The sequence below is a fragment of the Notolepis coatsorum genome, assembly GCF_963971535.1.
Source record: "Notolepis coatsorum genome assembly, chromosome: 7".
Taxonomy (NCBI): Eukaryota; Metazoa; Chordata; class Actinopteri; order Aulopiformes; family Paralepididae; genus Notolepis; species Notolepis coatsorum.
The window spans coordinates 175762195-175789484 of record NC_140171.1 but is presented as its reverse complement, the minus strand read 5'-3'; the positions used below and the strand labels follow the sequence as shown (position 1 = coordinate 175789484).

General features: G+C 48.8%; 1 protein-coding gene across 1 annotated transcript in view; it reads left to right on the top strand.

Annotated features, from left to right (window-relative positions):
- Positions 1-346: 346 nt before the first annotated feature.
- The window catches only part of LOC311231846 (phosphorylase b kinase regulatory subunit alpha, skeletal muscle isoform-like), a gene marked incomplete at both ends in the record, with an annotated part of 218579 nt that continues 191635 nt past the window's right edge, over positions 347-27290 (top strand). The window contains 2 exons of the mRNA XM_084318467.1: positions 347-424; positions 21891-22049. Coding sequence (XP_084174593.1) covers positions 347-424; positions 21891-22049 — 237 coding nt within the window. The remainder of the gene's footprint in view (positions 425-21890; positions 22050-27290) is intronic.

Below are 27290 nucleotides of genomic sequence, written 5' to 3'. Positions count from 1 at the left end.
TTACTCTTTAATACGTAGCGAGCAGGGTGTCCCCACTAATGTAACAGATATGCACCAACGATCCCTCTCTGGACCCTGTGACATTTCCCCGACAGTGCACATGGAGAGTGCAAGGCTGAAATAGATAGAGAGAGAGAGAGAGAGAGAGAGAGAGAGAGAGAGAGAGAGAGAGAGAGAGAGAGAGAGAGAGAGAGAGAGAGAGAGAGAGAGAGAGAGAGCTAACACACCGGAGAGACAGACGACCCAGTCTTAATACTGACCAAGGTGGACGAGGAACAGAGCAGAGCCTCCACAGAGCTGGTGTCACAGAGAAGAACAGGACAAGTTGAACACCAGGTTGTTTACCATGAGAAGCCGCAGCAACTCCGGCGTTAAGTTGGACAACTATGTCCACATGGTGCAGAAGACCATACTGCAGCACCAGGTGAGAGGAACACCACCAACCACCAGGGTTGGGAAAAAGTACCCAGAAATTATACTTAAGTGAAAGCATGGGTACCGTCTCAAAATTGTACTCAAGTAAAAGTCAGAGTATATCTGGCTAAAAACACACTTGAGTAAAAGTCTAAAATGTTCTACTTTTAAATGTACTTAAGTACTAAAAAGTAAAAGTTTAAACTTTTTTTTATTCCGGGGCAATGAAGTGTTCCGTTTCGTCCTCTTCATCACTCGTACCATCGTTTGTGGCCATCTTCTGTAGCTTGTCACTCTGACTGTCTTTTCTTCTGATAGCAGGTGTTTAATCAAAGATCCCCGCGTTCTAGTCCTGCACAAGGACCAATCAGCATGGGTATGGGCGGGTTCATTTTCCATTGATGGGGGTTTAATTGGCTGTTTTTAAATAAAGAACGGCCGCAGGATTAATAACGTTAACGTTAGTTCGGCCAGAGAAACAAATATACTAATTAAAATGGTTGGACCTGCGATATTTGTACTTTGTACTTTGTAGGTCTGCATTTTAAATGTAAGGAGTAAAATGTATGTTTTTTTCTCTCTGAAATGTATATATATGTATATATATATATATGTGTATATGTACACGTACACAAACCTAATAATACTTGAGTAAAGTACAAATCCCCCAAAATAGTACTTAAGTATTGCAACAAAGTACAATTACTCAATTACTTGACACCCCTGCCAACGACTGTACAGTCAGAGAGAGAGAGAGAGAGACATCACCAACGACTGTACAGTCAGAGAGAGAGAGAGAGAGACACCACCAACGACTGTACAGTCAGAGAGAGAGAGAGAGAGACACCACCAACGACTGTACAGTCAGAGAGAGAGAGAGAGACATCACCAACGACTGTACAGTCAGAGAGAGAGAGAGAGAGAGACCACCAACGACTGTACAGTCAGAGAGAGAGAGAGAGAGAGAGACACCACCAACGACTGTACAGTCAGAGAGAGAGAGACACCACCAACGACTGTACAGTCAGAGAGAGAGAGAGAGACACCAACGACTGTACAGTCAGAGAGAGAGAGACCACTAACGACTCTACAGTGCTTCTGGCTATTTATCTTTATTAAAGGCCTAATCCTGGAACCAAATTTAAACAAATGGGTATATAGCCTAGGGGTGGGAATCACCAGAGGCCTCACGATACGATATTATTATCACAATACTTAAGTCATGATACGATAGTATTGCGATTCAAAATATATTGCGACATGCTGAGTATTGCAATATTAATAGAATCAAGAATCAAGAGGTTTATTGGTCACATACATACCAGGGCATGCAGTGAAATGCGGGTGGCCATGCCCGCATCGATTGTGCAAAATACAATAGTAGAAATAGGCATAAAAAAAAATAAAAATAAAAAGACATGCTAAGTTCCTGAGAAACTGGTTCCTATGTACATTACTATACAATATACAATTTACTATTTTAACTCTTAATGTATCTAAACTATACTATACAATACCTCCTTCCTTTAAAGTGACTTCCATTATTTAAAGTGACATTTTGTTTAAAGTGATTGTTTTAGCGGTTGCCGCATGAGTGTGTGTGTGTGTGTGTGTGTGTGTGTGTGTGTGTGTGTGTGTGTGTGTGTGCGTGCGTGCGTGCGTGTGTGTGTGTGTGTGTGTGTGTGTGCGTGTGTGCGTGCGTGCGTGCGTGTGTGTGTGTGTGTGTGTGTGTGTGTGTGTGTGTGTGTGTGTGTGTGTGTGTGCTCATGTCTACTTGTGAGTGGAGAGTTCAGTGTTCAGTGTTCTGATGGCCTGGGGGGAAGAAGCTGAGCCGGAGTCTCTCTGTTCTCGCAGCGTGTGTACGTAGGCGCTTGCCTGACCACAGCAGCTTGTACAGGCTGTTGTTGGGGTGGTGAGGGTCTTTCATTATTCTGCAGGCTCTGGATTTGCACCTCCTGTTATATAAGTCCTGCAGGGGTGGTAGTGCAATTCCCGTAGTACGCTCTGCTGACCGCACCACTCTCTGGAGGGCCTTTCTGTCCTGTGCCGTGCTGTTTCCAAACCAGGCAGTGATTTTTCCAGTCAGAATGCTCTCCACAGTCCCGGAATAGAAGGACTGGAGTATCTTCCCCGATACTCTGAACTTCCTTAGCTGTCTCAGGTGATAGAGGCGCTGTTTTGCCTTTTTCACCACAGAATCTGTGTGTTGACCATGTCAGGTCCTCTGTGATGTGGACTCCCAGGTACTTGAAACTGTGTGTGTCCCCTGCTGTATTCTCCTAAAATCCACGATCAGCTCCTTGGTCTTACCAATGTTCAGGAGCAGGCTGTTGTCCTGGCACCAGCGTGCCAGTTCATCAACCTCCCCCCGGTAGGCCTTCTCGTCATTGCTAGAGATCAGCCCCACCACCACTGTGTCGTCTGCAAACTTCACTATGGAGTTGGAGCTGAACCTGGCCACACAGTCATGTGTGTACAGTGAATACAGCAGGGGGCTGAGAACACAGCCCTGGGGGGAGCCGGTGCTCAGGGTGATTTAGCTGGAGGTCTGACCCCCCACCCTGACCGCCTGGGGCCTGTCACTTAGAAAGTCCAGGATCCAGGCGCTCATGGCGGAGCTCAGACCCAGATCTATCAGCTTGTCAACCAGTCTGGTGGGGACTATGGTGTACTCAGCCAGGGATATATTGAATATGGTTGTAAATACTGGGGCTAGCTGATTTGCACAGGACTTTAGTATTCATCCTGTTATCCCATCTGGGCCTGCAGCTTTTCTAGTATTTACTCCCATAAACGCTAATCTCACGCTGTGTTCCGTCAATATATAATATTGCGATATATTGCGATTTATTACCTTTTTTCAACTGCAAGTAAAACTTTGTCAACATGTTTTATCTAATAAAATAAAGTTAATTCTGTTCATCTCACTTCAATAATTTTTATTGCAGCAAATGGGATTTTCTCAAGCAGACAGATGTAAACACTGTAATCTTTGTTGCATGTACCTGACAAACTGAACTGTTTGTATTATAGTCATATTCCAACTTAACTGAATGCACACATGTGTGTGTGGACTACTGTACTATTACAGGTATTGAAATGAAAAATGCAACTTCCTTATACAAAAAAGAAATAATAATAATAATAAATAAAACATTTGCATAATAAAATATCGATACTTGGCGTCCTTGTATCGATACAGTATCGCCACGCAAAGTATCACGATACTATACTGTATCCATATTTCCCCCCATCACTAGTATAGCCCCGGCCACCACCAAACAAAACGTATTCTCTAGTTGACTGACTGAGTTCTTGATGCAAGGACTAATGTTACAGGTCGACCTTAACCGACCCGGGCTTAAAATAAACCCAGGGTAGCGACACAGACACAGCCGATGGAAGGAATAACATGGAAATCTGTATTGCACAATTTTAATTATAATGTCACAAGGACAAAAACTGGGAAATGTCCAGCATCCACACTATTAGTAATGCTTGGGGTTAGTACACACTAGTTAGTACACACTAGTTAGTCCACACTATTAGTAATGCTGGGGGTTAGTACACATGCTGGGGGTTAGGTGGGGGTTAGTACACATGCTGGGGGTTAGGTGGGGGTTAGTACACATGCTGGGGGTTAGTACACATGCTGGGGGTTAGTACACATGCTGGGGGTTAGTACACATGCTGGGGGTTAGTACACATGCTGGGGGTTAGTACACATACTGGGGGTTAGTACACATGCTGGGGGTTAGTTATTATTATTAGTAATAGTGTCGTGCTTATGTGAGTCCTTCGTTTATCTGGCGTTGTGGCCAAGAAAGGGCCATTCTTGATACACAGCAAACCACAAGTGCTATGTTAACATTTAGCAGGCCGACATACCTGCCTGTGAACAGTTACTACACACTCACTGGGCTGTCTAGGGCAGGCATCATACTGCCACGCCCCCTTCAGCATACTGCCACGCCCCCTTCAGCATACTGCCACGCCCCCTTCAGCATACTCAAGTTCAAGTACAAGTTCAAGTTCTTTAATAGTTGTCATACAGAAGTACAGAATACTTTCATACAAAATGCTTCTTACTGTTACGCTCCAGAGACTGTGCTAGACAAGATAGTATCAAATAACATAATAACATAATATAGCATGAATTTAGAAGAAGAAAAATGAGGTCACAGTGTTCGGTATAGACATATGTACAATGTTCTGAGTTACCATATAATATACAATACACAATACTATGCAGTGTACTAATGTACAGTACTATCTAGTGCAAAGCAGAAATGGGATGAGGTACAATTTTAGGTACAATTTACAGTAAGGTGTACGAGTTGTAGTGCAATCCTTCATCCATAAATATAAAGTGTGGGGAGTGGGTGCTACAGTGTGTTTGTTTAAAGTGGGTGTGTGCTATAAAGTGTGTGGAGTGGGTGCTACAGTGTGTTTGTTTAAAGTGAGTGTGTGCGTGTGGATGTGTGTGCTATGTGCGTTTGGTGGTTGTTGTTGTGTAGTGTTCATTCATTGTTCGTTTAGCAGCCTGATGGCCTGGGGATAGAAGCTTCTTCTGAGTCTTTCTGTGCTCGCCTTGAGACTCCGGTATCGCTTGCCTGACCGCAGCAGTTCAAAGAGGCAGTTGTTCGGGTGACTGGAGTCTTTAATGATTCTCTTAGCCTTGCCCTTGCAACGCTTGTTGTAAATGTTCTGGAGGGTGGGGAGCCCCCCTCCAATTGTGCGTTCGGCTGAACGTGTCACTCTTTGTAGTCTGCTTCGGTCTTGTGCAGTGCTATTCCCAAACCAGGAGGTGATGTTGCCGGTCAAGATGCTCTCTATTGTACATGAGTAGAAGTTCTTAAGGATCTTCTGGCTGACTTGGAACTTCCTTAGGCGCCTGAGGAAGTAGAGGCGTTGTCGTGCCTTCTTCACAACACTGTCAATGTGTGTGGTCCATGTCAAGTCCTCGGATATGTAGGCTCCGAGGTACTTAAAGCTGTTGACTCTCTCAACCGGTGCCCCGTCGATGCTGAGGGGGCTGTAGTCCTTGACCCCCGACCTCCTGAAGTCCACAATCATCTCCTTTGTTTTGCTGACGTTCAGGGAGAGGCTGTTTTCCTGGCACCATCCCGCCAGGACCTTGACCTCTTCCAGGTAGGCCCTCTCGTCGTTGGCAGAGATCAGGCCCACCACCACTGTGTCGTCAGCAAATTTGATGATTGTATTGCTACTCCGCTGAGCCACACAGTCGTGTGTGTACAGGGAGTAGAGGAGGGGACTCAGAACACAGCCCTGGGGGGCCCCTATGTTGAGGGTGATGGATGAGGAGGTGCAGTTGCCTGCTCTCACCACCTGGGGTCTGCCAGTCAGGAAGTCCAAGACCCACTGGCAGAGGTCATAGCCCAAGCCCAGGTCCCTGAGCTTGGCTATGAGTATGGAGGGGACTATGGTATTGAATGCCGAGCTGTAGTCGATGAATAGCATTCTCACATAGTTCCCCTGCCTCTTGTCCAGGTGTGATGCTGCTGTGTGCAGCACATGGGATATGGCGTCCTCCGTGGACCTGTTGGGGCGGTATGCAAATTGCAGGGGGTCCATGTTGATGGGGAGGGAGGAGCAGATGTAGCCCTTTACTAGCTTCTCAAAGCACTTCATGGCTATGGAGGTGAGAGCTACAGGGCGGTAGTCGTTGAGGCAAGCAGGCTTGGATTTTTTGGGTACAGGGATAATAGTGGACTTCTTCAGGCAGGTGGGGATGACAGCCTGTTCTAAGGACAGGTTAAATATGTCAGTGAATACTGGGGCCAGTTGGTCGGCACAGACTTTTAGGACGCGGCCGGGGATGCCGTCCGGACCTGCTGCCTTCCTGATATTCACTTTTTTAAAGGTCCGCCTCACCTCATGCTCTGTTACCCTGAACACTGCGCCTCCATCAGCAGCCGACCCCCCCCCCCCCATTGCCGTGGCTTGTGAGCTGGTGTTGTTATTACCAGCATCAAACCTCGCATAGAAGGACACACAATACTGCCACGCCCCTTCATCATACTACCACGCCCCTTCAGCATACTGTCACGCCCCCTTTAGCATACTGCCACGCCCCCTTCACCATACTGCCACGCCCCTTCACCATACTGCCACGCCCCATTCAACATTCTACCACGCCCCCTTCACCATACTGACACGCCCCCTTCACCATTCTACCACACCCCCTTCACCAGCTAGTGGTGCACCAGGGAGGGTCAGTGTTGACTAGGGGGCAACAAGTGATGAAACAAGGGGCTAAAAATACTACCCGCCTGGTGAACTTACCTTCAGCGGTTGAAAGAGAACTCAATTTGTGGCATGTTTGTTCACAGCTTACAGCTCACAGCTTAACATCCAAAAAGCACATAATACAGGGCAAGAATAACATTACTTGGCGAAGATGAAGTAGAGGGGAGAGTCCAAGTCAAGCCTCTCACTGCTCACCCTGTAGAGTACAGGAAAATATATAATAATAATAATAATACACTTTATTTGTTTTTTTCGATCCACTTTTTCTCCTCTTTTTCAATTTTTCTCCCATCCCAATTCCATTGTGCCAATTCTCCCCTCCGCTGTCTTGAACGTTGCTCGACTATGCCCCCCACTGGCCGGTTGTAGGAAGGATAGAAGCCTTGCATCACATGTCCCCTCCGGTACACGAGGAGGCAGCCAGTCACATCTTTTCACCTGCCAGCGTGGACTCTCATTGGCGAGGAGTAACGTGTTGGAGGCTCACACTACCCCCGCCATTTCCTGTCTCTGCTGTGCAGGCGTCCCCCAACCGACCTGTAGGGGTCGCTGTCCACAACGTCCAGATTACCACCCTTCGACTTCCCACCGCTAACTCTGCCAATTGAGTTAGTATGACGGCCGGCCCAAGCCGGAGGCAATGCCGACAGCCGGAGTCGAATCCGGTGTCTCTTGCGTTGGTGACGAGCACAATGTCCGCTGCGCCACCCAGCCGCGCCTAACACACTTTATTTGTAGAGCACCTTTCATACGGAAACTGCAGCTCAAAGTGCTTCACAACAGAAAAAAGACAGGCACAAAATGAGCACATAAAGTGCAGAGATATAAAATCACAGTTTTTCACATTAGGATCTTAGGATCACAACAGGCCACCTTGTTTATGGTTTGATTCAGTTATATAGCGTAGTGGCTTCACGCTGTGCTCACTAATGGCACATTCCCTATCACATACTGTGAACTTGAAAACTTTCTGCCACAATGCACCTACACCTGTCCGGCCACGCCCACATCCGCCCATGTATATAAGCGAGGGGTGTGACCGTACTTCCACTCTTTATAGTCTTTCACCTCACGGAAGTCCGTGGCTACAGTGCACACTTTGCAGCGCTAAAGAAAGTTAGTTAGTTAGCTAGTCATTTTGTGTTGCTGTCTTTTTTTCTTTGTGCCCACTCTCCCTTTAAAGGAAAAAGTTAAGAATGACATCACCACTGGGACCTGGAGATTATCGTTCAGGCCTCCACCAGCGCTTCACAGTCGCGACCTCCTTTGTGCGCCGCAGAGGTTCCCTGACTCCACGCTTGTGGCAGGCAGGTGAGCCTCAGCGGCGCGCAGAGCTGGGCGAGCATCGCCAGGCAGCCGTCGAGCGCCCCTCCCCAGTGAGATGGCCTAGCTCCGGCTCCAGCGTCCCCGCCGGGAGACAGTCAGCTAGTCCCACGGTCTCTTTGGTGGGTGATGACTTGCGGCGCAAGCTCTCCGCTTCTGCCCGCTCCCGTCACTCAGCGGTGAGCGGCACGGGTGGGTGGTCTAGTGGCTGTGTTGGATATGTAGGGCCCGAGGCGTTCGGCTCTGCGGAACAGCTGGCTCCGAGCAGGGATTCCTCTGTTTCCTCTCCGTTGCATCCAATGGAAGCAGAGGATTACATGGAGGGGGCGGGGGAATTCCTGTCCGCGGAATCAGGGAGTTTCAGAGGAGGCTCTGGTTTCGTACTGGGAAGCCTCGTACTCCGAGACTGGAGTAAACTTGCCAACTCCGAGACCAGACGCCCCTTCTTCAGCATCGGGCGTCGGCTCCCACCTATCAAGTGGTCTGAGCTACCCGTGAGCAAGGGATGCGAGCAAGTTGGAAGAGAGAACGCAGGGTGAGCTGTGTGCTCTCTTTCCCGAGCTAATGGCAGCAGCTGTGCGAGCAAACGGAATACCGTTGCCAACGCCCCTGCCGACACCTGTTCCCGATGACATGATAGGCCATGTCTTTCAACGCCGCCCACAGAGGGAGCCGTGTCTCGGGGACAGGTGGTGCCCCACATCGTCGGCCTATCCCCCACCTACGCTCCATTTACGTAGGTGGAGGGGTTCAGGGTTTAAGGGACGGGGTGCCACGGCTTGACAACCGATGGCATCCGTCCTTTGCCCCGAGATGGTGTGGGAACCAAAGAAAAAGCCGCTTCCGAAGGGGAGGTCAGCACGGCAGCTGGCCGACTGGAGTGACCAGGCCTACATCGCCTTGACGCTTCATGTCGGGGCTGATGGCGGGAGAGGAGGTCCTGGACGCGGAGCAGCGCTTCCTCCATGCACAGGCGTTGGGTGCCATCCTCCACCTCACCCAGCTACAGGCCATAGCTGTGGGGAAACTGCACGCTCTGGCCACCTTGATCCAGCGACACCTTTGGCTGGAGCAGGCGTCACTGGGCGAGCGACGGCGGATAACCCTCCTCCTGGCCCCCCTCTCCGACGCTGGGCTATTGGGCTCTGCCATGAGTGAGATGACGGCCGCCTGCAGAGAGATGGAGGAGCAGCGGTCGGTCCTCATGCAGCACTTCCCCTGGTCCGGCGTCACCACGGCCAGCCACCAGAGGGACCGCCACCGTAAGGCTCCAGCCAGCACCGCTGCTGCCCCCAGCGCCAGCAAGAGGTCTCGCCGTCGAGGGGGAGAGTCCGACACCGCTGGTAAGGACATACGTGCGCAAGCTGCACCCTAGAACCTGCCCGAGGGGGCAAGCAACGCCCCGCGCGCGGCGGGAGATGACTGCATTATTCTCCCTCTCCGGCTGTGTGTCCCCCCCCCCCCCCCCCCCAAACAACTGTTAAAAATAAAACGTGTGATTATTCACTGTATTTTGGGTATGGGTATGAAATAAGCAATAAGACCTGCAGCTAAAGTGCTGTCGGGCAGTGTTTTTCTTGTATGAAGAGAGTTATGCGATTCATGTGGTAAACAAGTTTTTTGAACAAACGTAGCCTCTGAACCCGCGAATGGTGTTGCTATTTTTTATCTTTGCAAAGCATTGTACATTTAGCATGTAGCCAAGGGCTTTTGTTCCTCTCTTCACTCTGCCGGTATATTGCTTTACATGGTAAAGGGAAAACATGGCGGGTGGCAAGTTTTTCGCACATGAAACAGAGCCGTGGGTGAACATGTCTTTTACACAGACGAGGTTAACGTCTGTACTTTGGTCGTGCAAATAATAATAATAACTTTATTTGTATAGCACTTTTCATACAGAGGTTGCAGTTCAAAGTGCTTCACAACAGTAAAAAATACAGGCATAAGCAAGCATAAAAAGATAGACGGGTAGAATCACAGTGTTTCACATTAGGATCTAGCATCCCAATAGGCTCTCCGCTTACAGTTTTCAGTAACACAAATAGTAAAAATAGTAAAAAATGTAAAGCGAATACGCTTGTATGTGCCTTTCATATATAACACACTGTATGGCTGGTAGCCACGCCTCTGTCTTCATTTCTTATATGCTTCGTATCTATGTTTTACGAGCCTACACGCTGTTCATATCAGTGCTTGGTCTTACGGGACCGGTATCAGCGCTGGCCTGGGCATGTTTTTCAGGTGTTTTATTTTAATCAGCCTTCGGGACCGGAGCGCCCTGGTATGGCCAACGACATAAAACAGCGTTTTTTATGCAGTCGGCCAGGAAGGTTTTTTTTGTATCTCTACCGAGCGCCAGCTCACTAGGCTAGCTTGAGGGCTCGCATGTTCGATGATGTTGAGCTTCGCGGTGGTGAGCCTTCAACATTGAGCTGCAGTAGCGCTAAGCCTCGACAGTTGGCAGCATTTAAATGTCCCGCCTGGCCTGCAGAGGCTTGGCTTGTGGTCTGCAAACGTGGTAAAGACATTAGTTTCGCTTGGAGGGCATGCAACCTTGCAACTACCCTTTAGCTACTTGCAGGGAGGGCCACGTGGAGGCTGTCTTTGTCCACCCAGGGGAAAAACAACTGCCTGTGCCGCGCTGATACGACGACTAGCCGGCACCACATGGGGAGCCTCAACAAAGACACTGCGCATCTCCTCACTGGCCCTGGTGTTCTCTGCCGCCGAGTACTGCGCCCCGGTCTGGTGCCGTAGCACCCATGTGAAGAAGCTGGATGTTGTTCTCAACAGCGTCCTGCGGACAGTCTCTGGCTGCCTACAAGCCACACCGGTAAACCAACTGCCCGTACTCGCTGGTATTGCCCCGGCTACCATCAGACGAGAAGCAGCCACACTGGCCCTTTCCCGCAAGGCACAGATCAGTGCATCCCACCTCCTTCACAACACCACCACAGAGATACCACGACGTGTGCGCCTAAAGTCACGGCGCCCCTTTTCCATGCAAGCCTACAGGCTACTCCACACAACACCATCTGACACTTCCAAGGCCTCCTGGGTCAGGACGAGATGGAGGGACCAGTGGAGGTCAGCAGAACCATCCAGGCTGCACCTCTACATCAATGACCCTCTGGACGTCCCTGGTCAGGACTTGCCCCGGAAGCAGTGGACAACCCTCAACCGCCTAAGGACCGGCGTCGGACGCTACGGCGCCTCAATGAAGAGGTGGGGCCTCAAGGACAGTGCCTCATGCGAGTGTGGAGCCCCTGCACAGACTGTGGAACATATCATCACCAGTTGCCCCAAACACCGGCCACCGTATGGAGAACGCGGTCTGATGGAACTGGACGATGAAACGTTGGCCTGGCTTGCCTCAACGGAGCTGCAGGTCTAAAGACACACGCCAGAAGAAGAAGGGCTTGCATGCATCTCCGGGGGGAGATGACGGGGTAGGTCAAACATACTATGTTGTACCCTTCTGCAAACTGTTAAGTTGGATTTGTCCTTTCTCCATTAATTTCACCCCTCTCTCCCCGCTCGGCCGTGAGGTGGGGGGGCTGTCGGGGGGGCTATTATCAGTCAGCCCCTCTATGCACCCCTGTGTAGTTCCCAGTCCTCCAGGCACGGGTCGGGCCTTGCCCTCGTTACCTGTTGGCCTGGGTTAACCCTTTTTTAAGCCTGAAACGCCGTAAACTGCATTGTATAGCCTATGTATACGCGCAGTTGTGTTTCCCGGTTTTTTTATTGGTTAAGGGAGCAACCCTTTTCTGTTGGGATGGTTGTCTCCCCGGCAGCGTGTATCCTTTCCGCAACGGAATTCGGTTTCCGGGTTCCTCTGATTGGCCGCGACCCCCACGTGACCCGCCCCCCTATCCACCGCTCTGCCGCTGCCGTATTGACTGAATGAATGAATGAAAACTTTATTTAAAAGATTGCAGAATGGGTACAATACAGTACGGCTCAATACACACAATTGTTAAGGGGATGCAGACCTGAGAAAGACGTTTGTCTTGTTTACATCAGGGTCCCCCATTTTCAATTCATATAGAACGACTACGCAGTAACATATCATTAAAAAAATATACCGTTAACTGGAATATGTTGTGCCTTTACACATATGTTGGATTATGTAATTGGTTTGTCATGACAAACAAATAAAAAAATCGCGATTTACCCGCTGGCTACAACAACACTCAGTGACTGCATGTAGTCAGAGCCAGAGCTCAGCGATGCCGCTCGCGGCAGCACATTCTCGCCGCGGGCTGAGCTCTGGTGTCCGCTGGAGCAAGCCAGAGACAGCCGGCGATGCGATATTTTATTTGTTTGTCATGACAAACCAATTACATAATCCAACATATGTGTAAAGGCACAACATATTCCAGTTAACGGTATCTTTTTTTAATGATTTGTTACGGCGCAATCAATACTTCCATGCATTCGGGACCTCCATGTTTTGGGGGTGTTCATCAGACAAATCGGATCCGGGGATTCGGCTCCCATCAGTCGGGCAAGAAGTGCGGGTTTTCAGCCTCTCCCCTCTCTCCTGGAGCTTAAGGGGGAGCTTAGTATTCCTGCCTCTGAGGAGGTGGCTACAACATCAACACACAGTGACTACATGCATCACTGTGTGTTGTTGTAGCCAGCGGGTAAATCGCGATTTTTTTATTTGTTTGTCATGACAAACCAATTACATAATCCAACATATGTGTAAAGGCACAACATATTCCAGTTAACGGTATATTTTTTTTATTTTTTTTATTGATCTTTTTCCCCCTCCTTTTTCCTCCGATTTTCTCCCATCCGTTATGCCAATTCCCAATCCCCTTCCTGGTCGCTGCGCACTTACCCCCCACAGTCGGTCTGGGAGAGTGGAGGCTATCACGTGCTTCCTCCGACACACGTCCAGCCAATCAACCGCTTTTTTTCACCTGGCAGCGCGGATTCTCACTGAGAGGGCGTAGCGTGTGGAAGGATCACACTATCCCACTTAGATCCTATCCGCGCTTAGCAGGCGCCCCGACCGAACTGTAGGAGTCGCTGTTTACAACGACCCGGACCCACCCCGCCAGCTTCTCCCACCCTCTAATACTGCCAATTGTATTAGTGTGAACGGCCAGCCAAGCTGGTGACAACCCCGGAGCTGTGAGCTGGATTCGAACAGGCGAATCCAGCCGCTCCGGGGTTGGTGACGAACGCAATCTTTGTTACGCCACCTGACCGCCCAACGGTATATTTTTTTAATGATTTGTTACGGCGTAGTCGTTATATATGAATTGAAAATGGGGGACCCTGATGTAAACAAGACAAACGTCTTTCTCAGGTCTGCATCCCCTTAACAATTGTGTGTATTGAGCCGTACTGTATTGTACCCATTCTGCAATCTGTTAAATAAAGTTTTCATTCATTCATTCATTCATTCATTCATTCATTCATTCATTCATTCATTCATTCATTCATTCATTCATTCATTCATTCATTCATTCATTCATTCATTCATTCATTCATTCAGTCAATACTTTCATGCGTATAAATTGAGGAAGCGAGCGAGTCCGCGGCCGCTCGCTCTGCCGCGCGCGGTAGCGGCAGAGCGGTGGATAGGGGGGCGGGTCACGTGGGGGTCGCGGCCAATCAGAGGAACCCGGAAACCGAATTCCGTTGCGGAAAAGATACACGCGGCCACCGGCATGCTGATAGTGGAGTCAACTCTCTGACGGGCCCTGGGTCCGGCCCCGGCTCCTCCAGGGTCTTCCCCTGCATGTTTTATGACAACTTTCTCTGAACCCTGACCTGCGGGATTAATAAATTGGCGGGATCAGGGTTCGTGGCGAGGTCAGTTTACTGGCGGAGTCGGGTCAATTCTGCGAGGTTCGTGGCCCCACGAGATTATGACATTGTGCATGTCGAACACCCCCCCCCGCGCTTGGCGGGTGTGCCGTCGGGGTACTGTTTTTACAGTCAGCCCCTTTAGACGTGCCTGTGTAGTTCGCAGTCGTCCAGGCTCTGCTCTTGTTACCTGTCGGCCTCGATTAAGGGATCAACCTCCTTTTTGGAGTGTTTGTCTCCCCGGTGTGCCAGCTGACCCCATGAGATTATGGGGGGAAACCTCCTCGGAGAGCCTCGGAGCCTCCTCCTCAGGGAGTTTCAGAGCCTCCTCAGGAAGTTCTTCGGAGCCTCCCCCCCTCAGTGGAGCCTCCTCCTCAGAGAGAGAACCTCCTTACAGAGCCTCCTCCTCCGGGAGTTTTCAGAGCCTCTTCCTCAGGGGGTCCTCGTGGCGTGCCAGGCGGAGAAGGGCCTTCACCTGTTGTAGGCCCTGTCCGATACGCTGGCGGTGTAATGGGTGGTGTCACCAGTGAACGCCTGGAGAGGTCTCAATGCCACGGCCTCGTTGACCTCACCAGGTCCCTTTTCTGGAGGTCCTGGCCCCCGGACTCGGCGGTAAGCCCGCCTTGTGTGGCCTGGGGCTGGGACCCCCTTCACGCCCGCTGCTACGGCTTCACCCGCAGGGTCGGGTTATTTTTTATTTTTATTTTTTTATTTCTTTTTTAATATTTCTTTTTTGGCGTTTTATCGCTTTATTACTACTGGGCAGTCCAGTAGGGAGAGACAGAGGAGAAATGGGAGACAGAGTGGGGGGAAGACATTCGGGAAATAACGACGGATTCGGGAATCGAACCCGGGTCGCCCGTGTCGCGGCTGAGCGCGCTATGTGGTTCGCCACTGGGGCGCCCTGGGTCGGGTTTTTTTTAATCGGAATACCTGGCGGGTAGCATCGGGGTCTAACAACACCGACCCCACAAGGTGTGGGAGCGGTGATGTGGGCTTTTGTTTTCACGTACGTTCCCTGGTAGCATGCGGGGTGCGCCGTCGGGTAGTCGCAGGCCCTTCTGTCCCACGGTCTGCTCACCCTGTGCGTTTGTGGGTGCTGTCCCCTCTTTCGCACAGTTGGTGTCCTGTTCCCCGCCCACCCCTCACTAGGGGTGGTGGGGGGGCCCAGACCCTCCCCAGTGTTCTGATGGTTGTAGGGGACCTCAGCGGGTATATTTGTCAGGCTCTCTGCTCTGCTCAGCTCTTGTGTTCCAATAGTGAGCAGAGCGTGAAGCCACTACGCTATATAACAAAGGTTATCCTATAACCCTAGTTATATGAGTAGTGGCGAGCACTCTGCTCTCACTCACTGAGGACCCCTATTGGTATTCCGTTTTTAACGGTGAAAGACTAGGGACGAGTGGAAGTACGGTCACACCCCTCGCTTATATACATGGTCGGATGTGGGCGTGGCCGGACAGGCATGGCCGCCTAGTTATAGTTGAAAGTGGGGGTGCAAGATTTTTTTGTATTCTTTTTTTTTTACCTTTTTTTTTTTTTTTTTTTTTTGTGCAAGGGGTGGTTTGGAGGGGGTCCGACACGACCCCCTCCACGGCAGTTTTTTTAACATTTAATGAACACCTGTATGTGCAATTTCCTGCAATATAGAGCCTTCAATCTTGACCAAAATAAAGCTGCTCTTTTCACTATAAAACTCAGTTTATATTGCAGTATGATAGCTATAATAATAATAACTTCACTGCGAGGGCTCTTTTAGCTAACGCTAGCTAGGCACGTATGATAGCCAATTACTATTATAATAATAATAATAATAATAATAACTTTCCCATCATCCCAAAGCCCCTCCGGCCCCGTTCACATCCGCAGCGCAGTACCAACAACAACAACAACTAATTGACGCTATCAATAGCCCCAGTGAGCGCGGCGGCTGAATGAATGAATGAAAACTTTATTTAACAGATTGCAGAATGGGTACAATACAGTACGGCTCAATACACACAATTGTTAAGGCGATGCAGACCAGAGAAAGACGTTTGTCTTGTTTACATCAGGGTCCATGTTAAGCCCTTTCGTGACTGTGCTGCACCGAGTGAATCCACAGTCACTTGCTCCTCAATGGGAAACCAACCTAGATTTACCATGAAGGACTGGTTCTGGCCGAACCGTTCGTTATACAAGTATCACAGAGACATTACAAAGGTGCTCACAGTTGCACGAGGGGTTCGCACAGAGATACGGGATGGTTTGAAAGCTCGGCGTTGCTAATAAATATTTTTAATATTTTTTTATAAACTGCTCAAAGCGGCATTATTTCCGCCGTTGGGTGATCACAGCGCCTGCGCACCATCCCGTATCTCTGGATTCACTCGGTGCAGCGCAGCAGCGCCGAGGCTCACCATACGAGAAATATTCAGTTTCAATCTGTTTGCGCATTTAGTATACAGTCACAGTGTTCGACTTACATGATGATTTGCTCCATTTTGATGTAAACGCCGAAGAATAATCCAGTCACAATGTTATCCAATATCCAGCCTGAATTTTTCAAGGGCTTTCGAAAAAGCCGCCTCCCCCAACATGTCGTATACGTCATGCCGACGAACCGTGGCCCGTGGGCACTGGATCAAACCATTAAAGTGGGGGGTCACACAATCTTTGGAAACTTAAAAACTTGCTATTAAGTGTCATTGCGTATTATTAATTTGATTGAAATTACTTAGTTATGGTTAGATTTATATATGGGGGGGGGGGGGGGGGGGGGGGTATATCATATTTTTCATATGATCAAAAAGTGGGGGAGCAAAACCAGCGTTTGCCCCCCCATGTTCAATAGTCGTAGAGCACCCGCTCCGCGTGCTCTATTGCGCAGGCGTCTATGCGGACAGGTGTAGGTGCATTGTGGCAGAACGTTTTCAAGTTCACGGTATGTGATAGGGAATGTTCCAATAGTGAGCACAGTCCTCGCCACTACTCATATAACTAGGGTTATAGGATAACCTTCGTTTTAAATAGACAAGATAGAATAGACAGAGTAAAATAGTGCAATAGTGCAGTGCAATAAAATAGTAGAATAGAATAGCCATAAAATGAGCACATAAAGTGCAGACATGTAAAATCTGTTTTTTACAGTGCAATAAAATAGTTCTGGATTACTGTTTAACAGTTTAAAGTTGTCTTTACCTTCTCTGTTTGGTATCCACAGTTTAAAACTTGACAGTCTTAGTCATCCACACAGTTTGTAAACAGAGAGCTTCCCCACACAGTTCCTGCACAGAGTAAATCTACAACATTTATAGAAGACATTGCTAAAAAAGAAAGTATTGTAAGCAGGGTTCTGTCAACCTAACACTAACACAGATAAATACAACAGATAAACAGATTTTGGAATTGCATTTATTTTGATGCAAGATGGAGGAGATGGAAGAGGGGGAAGTGATCAGGGAGAAGATGGAGGAGATGGAAGAGGGGGAAGTGAGCAGGGAGAAGATGGAGGAGATGGAAGAGGGGGAAGTGATCAGGGAGAAGATGGAGGAGATGGAAGAGGGGGAAGTGATCAGGGAGAAGATGGTGGAGATGGAAGAGGGGGAAGAGGGGGAAGTGAGCAGGGAGAAGATGGAGGAGATGGAAGAGGGGGAAGTGATCAGGGAGAAGATGGAGGAGATGGAAGAGGGGGAAGTGAGCAGGGAGAAGATGGAGGAGATGGAAGAGGGGGAAGTGAGCAGGGAGAAGATGGAGGAGATGGAAGAGGGGGAAGTGATCAGGGAGAAGATGGAGGAGATGGAAGAGGGGGAAGTGATCAGGGAGAAGATGGAGGAGATGGAAGAGGGGGAAGTGATCAGGGAGAAGATGGAGGAGATGGAAGAGGGGGAAGTGATCAGGGAGAAGATGGAGGAGATGGAAGAGGGGGAAGTGAGCAGGGAGAAGATGGAGGAGATGGAAGAGGGGGAAGTGATCAGGGAGAAGATGGAGGAGATGGAAGAGGGGGAAGTGAGCAGGGAGAAGATGGAGGAGATGGAAGAGGGGGAAGAGGGGGAAGTGATCAGGGAGAAGATGGAGGAGATGGAAGAGGGGGAAGTGAGCAGGGAGAAGATGGAGGAGATGGAAGAGGGGGAAGTGATCAGGGAGAAGATGGAGGAGATGGAAGAGGGGGAAGTGAGCAGGGAGAAGATGGAGGAGATGGAAGAGGGGGAAGTGAGCAGGGAGAAGATGGAGGAGATGGAAGAGGGGGAAGTGAGCAGGGAGAAGATGGAGGAGATGGAAGAGGGGGAAGTGAGCAGGGAGAAGATGGAGGAGATGGAAGAGGGGGAAGTTAGTGAGCAGAACCTTCCGTTAGGTGCTGGCCTCACACCCAGTGGAGTGGCCCTCTGGAAGGGAAGCAGAGCGCAGGCCCAACACAGAAAACAGGGGAGGTTGGCTCGAGCTAGAGACCCCAGTTCCAAAGGGAAGCCAAACCAGACGGGTGGGGTTCCTCAGTGCAGGTGAGAGAGAGAGAAACAAAGATGGGGGAGGAAAGCCCTCCTCTCTGAATTTCATAAAATACTCCAATTATGTTAGAATGTTTGTAAACACTAGAGTAAAATGTACTAAAAATAAACTGAATACATTTATTTACACAGGTTTAACCCCTTCAGCCAGACTGGCCCGGTATCGGGGTTGAGATTTATTTCACGTCATGCATAAATAAATACAGTCCGTATTAATTAACTCATTGACCGCCACGCTCTTTTCCCATCTTTAGTCAATGGCGCCAGCGTTATTGAAAATGTTAGTGATGTTAGTTCATTTCTACATACTGTAGTTTGTGCACTATTACACGCTAAACTTTGCCCTTGAACTTTGTGCTGCACTGTATCCATGTCCCCAACCACTGCACTTTTTACAGTCTTATTGTTGTCTCACTGTTCTGTCCTGTCTTGCACTTTACTTATAATTATTTATTTACTGTTGTATTGTTCTTAATTGTGAAAAAAGCATTCACTGTAAACCGAAGTCGAATCACGTTCCATTTGTACTGCAATATGGTGAATAAAGTAATCTGAATCTGAATATCCCCCTTTCCAAAATAATCCAGTCTTTTTTCAGAGATCGCGAGATATGAAGCGTTATATGCATTATGCCCAAATCGTTTGGGTTGCTCGCCTGAAACCCCAAATGGGGGGCGGGGGGAGGGGGGGACTGCGATCGTTACCAAAAGCATGTTTTAGGTCCGGTAAAATACGACACTGTGATCGGTACAAAAACATGTTTCAGGTTCGGTAAAATAGACATAGAATAGACCTTACCTTAGCCAGAAGGTACTCCAAAAAGAATAATCGCAGTGATCCCATCGGCGATCACGATTACTCGTGTATATGTGTATACTCGTGTATACGAGAAACGATAGGTTTGAGGCGAGAAAATATCAGAGCGATTGCTCTGCAAGAACTCCTCCCCCTCAGAGGGAATCAGGACAGACAGGAATCAGGACAGACATTCCCCACACTAAACTATCCCAGTTCAAAAGGTAGGCTATACTGCCACCTGGTGAGATTCGATCGTCATTGCAATTCCAACGTAGGCAGCTGTGCCAGGGAGACCCAGGGAGCTCCAGCCAGTGTTTAGAACGGGGATCAAAGGAAAAAGATCAAAGGATAAAAACCAGAGAAAAGTCAGGTTTGTCGCTCAACCGTTGGCGACGAAACCCGACTTTTCTCGGGTTTGGCGGGCAAAGAGTTAAAGGGGAACTATTTTACTATTTCTTTCACTATTTGGGCACTTTTACACAATTCCTGTGAGTCTATGGAACACCTCTGTAATATATATTTTTTTTTTATTCATTGTTTTGTATTTCTAATTAAGTCCTCAAAAACAGCATTTTTCTACCTCAAGATCTCGAGCTGTTTTGAGCCTGGGCTCCTAAACCACTGCGCTATACGGCCCCGGCTGAACATTATCATGCAGCGGTGTCTTTATGACATCACATATAGGGCACATTTTCAAATGACTCAGTTCAGTGAGGGTGAATATTGTGAGAGGAGAATTGGAAGAATGCGCCAATATGAGAATTTTGAGACATAGATCATATTAATATAAGTTCACATAGCTAGGAAACAATGCTAAACACTCAAAAAGGCCATTTATAAGATAGTTCCCCTTTAATGTTACGTTTCTTTTTCAAATGTAGCCAAGATTAAAGACCCTAACCCTGTCAAAACAGCAGTCAAAGTGTATATTTTCAGCATCATGTTTGTTTACCAATGATATGATCTTCTTAATTAATATGATCAAAATCTCTGCACATTGTATCGGAAACCGGATGACTTAGACGAGAGGAAATTACGCCGTCATGAAGAAAGAGGAGATGGTTCGTTGAGTACATATAAGTACAGAATATAATTGTTAATGATACAAATATTGTCGTATTTATTATTATTATAATTATTTAATTGTCCCAAATGAAGCCAGTAAAAACTTGGGCGCACACCAATACATCCAGATATAGTCGTATTTATTATCATTACAATTATTTAATTCCGATGATGTCTGTAGAATCGAAGTGAACACAATCCCCAAGGATTTCTCCCAAATGAAGCCCTTAAAAACACACCAGTATGTCTGCCTTTTCGAGTTCCTTTTCGAGTTCGTAAATCCAGAATTTTTACGAAAAGAAGCTGTTCGAGAATACCAAAAAGGTTCGTAAATTTGTTGATACAATTTTCTCGTAAGTTCGTCCAAGAATGAGGTCCAATGTTTGTAAGCTGACCTATTTTGGAGAAAATTCCCCCAAAGTGTATTTTCCATCTACAGATCAAACACTGCACAAGAATGTATGTTCATATAACAAACGTTTATATAAAAAAAAAAAAAAAAATTATACCGGATTGGGGCTTTAAGATAATAATAATAATAATAATAATAATAATAATAATAATAATAATAATAATAATAATAATAATAATAATAATAATAATATAATAATAATAATAATAATAATAATAATAATAATAATAATAATAATAATAATAATAATAATAATAATAATAATAATAATCACAGTTTTTCACATTAGGATCTAACATCCCAACAGGCCACTTTGTTTATGGTTTGATTCAGTTTTAAATAGACAATAATAAAAAGAGTAAGACCCTGCAGGACAGGCAGTCAGCATGGCCGTGAGAACCAAAGGCTTACCACAGAAGCAGGCAGCGCACCGGGGAAACCAGGCAACAGGCTGTAACCCGAGCCTGGAGTACTGCGGACGAGACAGGCGCCAGAGGGGTCAGCTGAAACAGCCGCCCCGGCGGAAGGGGCGTATGCTGGCGCTGTTGACCACCATGACAAAGCCTCCCTCAATGAGGCAGCGAATGCTGACACGATTGGCAGACGTCATGAACGTGCAGGGGCACACTCAACCGGGCAACCCGGGAGTTGACACTGCACCAACACACCAGCGAACCAACCACCCAGTCGTTACCCTATGCGGTGGTTGGTCCCATAACCCCTCAAGAAAAAACTCCAAAACGTACCTGCGGGCACTACCGCAGTACAAGTGTTTCAGTTTCCAACAGGGTTATCCCAGGCCTACGGGTCGACGAAACATTACTTCGGACCGGGCCCGGCGATACGGGGAGCACAGGGTCCCCCGAGGAGGTCAAAGACCACTCCAACAGGCCCCTCTTCGCCATGTGTAAGAGAAGAGCGAAAAGAATGGAGAACCAGCCCCAAGCACCCCGTACTTGGTATTCCCAGGAGGTCTCCCAACCAAGTACTAACCAAGACCAACCTGCGTAACGGCCGAGCTCTGACGAGATAATAATAATAATAATAATAATAATAATAATAATAATAATAATAATAATAATAATAATAATAATAATAATAATAATAATAATAATAATAATAACAACAGAAAAAAGACAGGCATAAAATGAGCACATAAAGTGCAGACATATCAAATCACAGTTTTTTACATTAGGATCTAACATCCCAACAGGCCACTTTGTTTATGGTTTGATTCAGTTTTAAATAGACAATAATAAAAAGAGTAAGATGTTATCTTGTTCCATTCCTCTCCAACCCAGGACCCTGTGACAGGTCTTCTGCCCGGCTGCAAGGAGGCGCCCCACGCCTGGGTCCGGGACAACGTGTACGGCATCCTGTCAGTGTGGGGCCTCAGCCTGGCGTACCGCAAGAACGCAGACCGGGACGAGGACAAGGCCAAAGCATATGAACTGGAACAGGTCTGATCCTCCTCTTACGACTCCTTGTGTAGCTTGTGACCCCTAAAAGTGAAGGGTGTGTGTTTTCTACATAGACAGGTGGTAAATATCTATTATTTCACAAGGAAATATGATAATTTCTTGTACATTATATATATTGTATACTAGATGTTTTTCTGCTCTCATGAATTATTTCATACATGGAGGGGAGTTACTGGTGTTAATGATGCTGAGTCACAGGTCACTGGTGTTAATGATGCTGAGTCACAGGTAACTGGTGTTAATGATGCTGAGTCACAGGTTACTGGTGTTAATGATGCTGAGTCACAGGTTACTGGTGTTAATGATGCTGAGTCACAGGTCACTGGTGTTAATGATGCTGAGTCACAGGTTACTGGTGTTAATGATGCTGAGTCACAGGTTACTGGTGTTAATGATGCTGAGTCACAGGTCACTGGTGTTAATGATGCTGAGTCACAGGTAACTGGTGTTAATGATGCTGAGTCACAGGTAACTGGTGTTAATGATGCTGAGTCACAGGTTACTGGTGTTAATGATGCTGAGTCACAGGTCACTGGTGTTAATGATGCTGAGTCACAGGTCACTGGTGTTAATGATGCTGAGTCACAGGTTACTGGTGTTAATGATGCTGAGTCACAGGTTACTGGTGTTAATGATGCTGAGTCACAGGTCACTGGTGTTAATGATGCTGAGTCACAGGTCACTGGTGTTAATGATGCTGAGTCACAGGTCACTGGTGTTAATGATGCTGAGTCACAGGTTACTGGTGTTAATGATGCTGAGTCACAGGTTACTGGTGTTAATGATGCTGAGTCACAGGTTACTGGTGTTAATGATGCTGAGTCACAGGTTACTGGTGTTAATGATGCTGAGTCACAGGTTACTGGTGTTAATGATGCTGAGTCACAGGTCACTGGTGTTAATGATGCTGAGTCACAGGTTACTGGTGTTAATGATGCTGAGTCACAGGTTACTGGTGTTAATGATGCTGAGTCACAGGTCACTGGTGTTAATGATGCTGAGTCACAGGTTACTGGTGTTAATGATGCTGAGTCACAGGTTACTGGTGTTAATGATGCTGAGTCACAGGTCACTGGTGTTAATGATGCTGAGTCACAGGTTACTGGTGTTAATGATGCTGAGTCACAGGTAACGTTAGGTTATAACTATAACCAAGTTCTGTTAGTAATTGTGACGCTCGGCGTCACTCACGCACTGTACCTCGCTTGTGCACGCGCACTAAATAAAAATTCCACAATGTACCTTTATCCCAATATTCGTCTGACCACACCCCCATCAGCTTACCTTCATAAGCAGGTGTGTGGCCACCTACTCGCCTCTTTCCCAAGCTTTCACCACAAGGTGAGATCAAGGGCTGCAGCGGCGTCGGACGCCGAGCGTCACCATTACTAACAGAACTTGGTTATAGTTATAACCTAACGTTCTGTATCGTAACGGCTCTCGCTCGGCGTCACTCACGCACAAGGGAGGCCGAGCGAGAGCCATCGGCCGACAAATACACCCCGCTGAGGCCCCCCACAACCATCAGATCAGGGAGGACCGAGCCCCCCCGACCCCCCCTAATGGAGGGCACCCCCCCTATTGGGGGATCACGGGAGGGCGACGGACCCGACCGTGCGAAGAGGCACTCAAGCAACCCAACGCACAGGGTGAGCAGACCGTGGCCTGACCCCACGACTACCCACACGCACAACCCGCATGCCACCCGGGAACGAACGGAAGGAACGACCTTGTTACTGCCCCCAGAAACAACGGGGTCAAGAGCAAACCCAACCCTGTGGCAAGGCCGTAGCAGCGGAGCGCGAAGGAAGGCCCAGACCCACCAAAGGGACTGGACCCCCTGGAAAACGGGGGCCCGGAGAAGTCCATGATGCCAGCATCAAGACCCCACCAGGTGGTCACCTAGTGACCCCGCCCCCCACATCGCCAGCGTATTCGGACAAAGGCCCCTCACAAGAGCGGGCCCTGTCCCCCCAATAGCACACCGCCTGGCACACTGACCCTGCAGGACAGGCAGTCAGCATGGCCGTGAGAACCAAAGGCTTACCACGGAAGCAGGCAGCGCACCGGGGAAACCAGGCAACAGGCTGTAACCCGAGCCTGGAGTCAGCTGAAACAGCCGCCCCGGCGGAAGGGGCGTATGCTGGCGCTGTTGACCACCATGACAAAGCCTCCCTCAATGAGGCAGCGAATGCTGACACGATTGGCAGACGTCATGAACGTGCAGGGGCACACTCAACCGGGCAACCCGGGAGTTGACACTGCACCAACACACCAGCGAACCAACCACCCAGTCGTTACCCTATGCGGTGGTTGGTCCCATAACCCCTCAAGAAAAAACTCCAAAACGTACCTGCGGGCACTACCGCAGTACAAGTGTTTCAGTTTCCAACAGGGTTATCCCAGGCCTACGGGTCGACGAAACATTACTTCGGACCGGGCCCGGCGATACGGGGAGCACAGGGTCCCCCGAGGAGGTCAAAGACCACCCCAACAGGCCCCTCTTCGCCATGTGTAAGAGAAGAGCGAAAAGAATGGAGAACCAGCCCCAAGCACCCCGTACTTGGTATTCCCAGGAGGTCTCCCAACCAAGTACTAACCAAGACCAACCTGCGTAACGGCCGAGCTCTGACGAGATCGGGCGTGTACAGGTTGGCACGGCCGTAAACCATTACGACAGTGCAGAGTACAACGTACCCAACAAGGGTCTCCATAGCGCCTAACCCTGTGACACCCGGACCGACCTGGCATTTCTCCCCCTGGAAAAAGTCCCTCAGGGTACCAGAACAGCAGATCTGCATCCCCGGCAGACAATGGGTTCAACTGATCTGGACCAGCGTGACCAGAACCAGTCTCGTGCCCTAACCACGCCGACATGCCAACAGGAGAAGGGGCAGATATGCGTGTTGACCTTAAACATGAAAAGAAGGCGCCACCCAGCCGTTCGGTGCGAACCGCGCCCGGTGGCCCACCCCCAGGACGTGAGACCCTTCTACGTATGTTCAGATCCATTCCGTCATCATCCCCTGATATGAACGAGAATCCGTCGACAACCAACATAGGTCGTCGGAAGAGGAAAAACCCCCATCCCAGTTGCTCTATAAAAACGCTGTTTTAACCCCAAGCAACCAAGGCGCGCCAGTCAGTTGTTTGATGTTCAACAGAACACCCCGATCTAGCACTATGTGTGCGTCGGGCATATCCACATCAATAAACAGGCTATTTAAACCTTTCATTGAATCCCCAAGGCGCCCAGGGGAACGACAAGAGGGGTGTGATGCTTCCTAACCCCAACTCTTTTTAATAACAAAGAAAGAAGCATCAACAGCATAACCCAATCTGCACAGCTGGGAGTAAAAACTGTTTATATTTTTACATCCAGTCACCCTTTATTTAGAAAGTTTAGACCGAAATTCCCCAGAAAGCCTTCCCACATGAGCCGTAGTATGAAAAAGACATGGCAACTGTCTCAAGTTTACACATAAAATCGAGCGTAGCAGACCCGTAAGCCCTACGCTCTAACCCGACACTTTAACACCACAGACCTTACGTAAAGATCTAACTCATGGAAGCCGTCGTCATAGCAATGTATATGCTATGACGGGGGGGAACCCCGCACACGACTCCTGTTTGTAATAGGAGCCGCGTCAGGACAACCCTTCCCCCCCTCCCCTCCCCCGCCAAGTCGTTGAACGGCTCGGCCCTGACTGGCTCAACAGGAGATGAGAAAAAATCCCCTTGACCAATCAAGTGGGAAGGAGGGGTTTATTCGACACCCCCTCACAAAAAACCCTTCTTCCCCTACACACAAAAAACAACTGTAGCATTTTGAGACCTTTGGTAGAAAGCCAATGTATAGCGTAAGCTAATACAATGCCCGCTACCCACAGACTGTGAACAGGATTTATAACAAAACCAAGTCGTGTGTGTGTGTGAATCCTACACCCGCTTTATATGTTGTACATAGAAAAAACACTGACAGAGAGTATAACGGCTAGGCCGTGGAACGTGTGTATACGAGTATTACTGCAACTAACACAACAGTGTTGTGGATCAACATTAGTTTGCTTAAGCAACAGATCATACAACCAGCTTCTACCTGCATGTGGAGCGTCAGGCTAAGATAGAACCTTCTATGACTGAGTGTATGCTTACAGACCTTGCTTAATCTCATAACACGAACGTAACTCATCCCTCAATGTAAACAATGCAGATTCACATTTCGCAACCTCATCATATGTATTTGTGAAGAAACACACAGTTTGTTTGGCCAAAAAATACAGTCCCCCTTTAAGGGGACTTTTTATTAGGCACAAATCATGAGAGGGCCGGGGAGGGGTATAGAGTGGACCATAGGGGGAAAAAGTCACTCAGCGGCGTCTGCTGCCTCGAGCCGCTCGGGTTTTGCCACCCCGAGAAGCCCCGGAGGGATGGTAGGCAATCGGCTGCTGGTCACGTCGTTCCCTACCATCTCCTCCGGTCATAGATGGGCCGGCGGCAGCAGAAGCACCGTCTCTCCTCCTGGCCTTCTTGGAGGGGCCAGCAGCGGCGGCGGAGGCAGTGGTAGGCACGGCGGAGGTAGCTCGATGTCGTGGAAGCCTTCTGACTCCACCGGCAAGGACGGGAGGCGGAAAATGGGGTTGAAGAACGGATCTCTCCTCTGCCATCTCTCTGCACGGGGCAGGAGCAGGCAATGGCTGCGGCAGCGGCACGCCGTTTGCAGCGGCAGCTACCGCCATGAGCTCGGGGAACAAAGCCTGCAGTTCCCCCTGCTGACCTTCCTCCCCCAAACCGCATCCCTCACATGCAGCAGGCTTCGACCGGTTGAGGAGCCACAGTCTGATGTGGCTGATAGCAGGGCATCCTGCCGATGAGGCAGAGGTGGTTCCCCGACATCCTCGAACAAGGCGCCCCAAGGAGACATTTCTCCCCCATCCGGTGTTACCTGGACGGGAGGGATACTCGCCTCCACAGGGCCTTCAAACAAGAATCCGTCCGACTCTTCCATGTAATCCTCAGTTTCCATCGGGCATGCAGAGACCGACGCATCCTCGCTGGTCTCCAGCAATTCCCCAAACCCAGGCCGTTCGCGTCTGCAGGACACCATCTTGCGACGTGAACGGGCAGACGCGAAAAGCTTGCGTCGCAAATCCTCCGGAACCAAAGGAACCGGCCGCTCAATAACGGACGATTCCCTGGAACCAGAGTCGGGATCAGGCC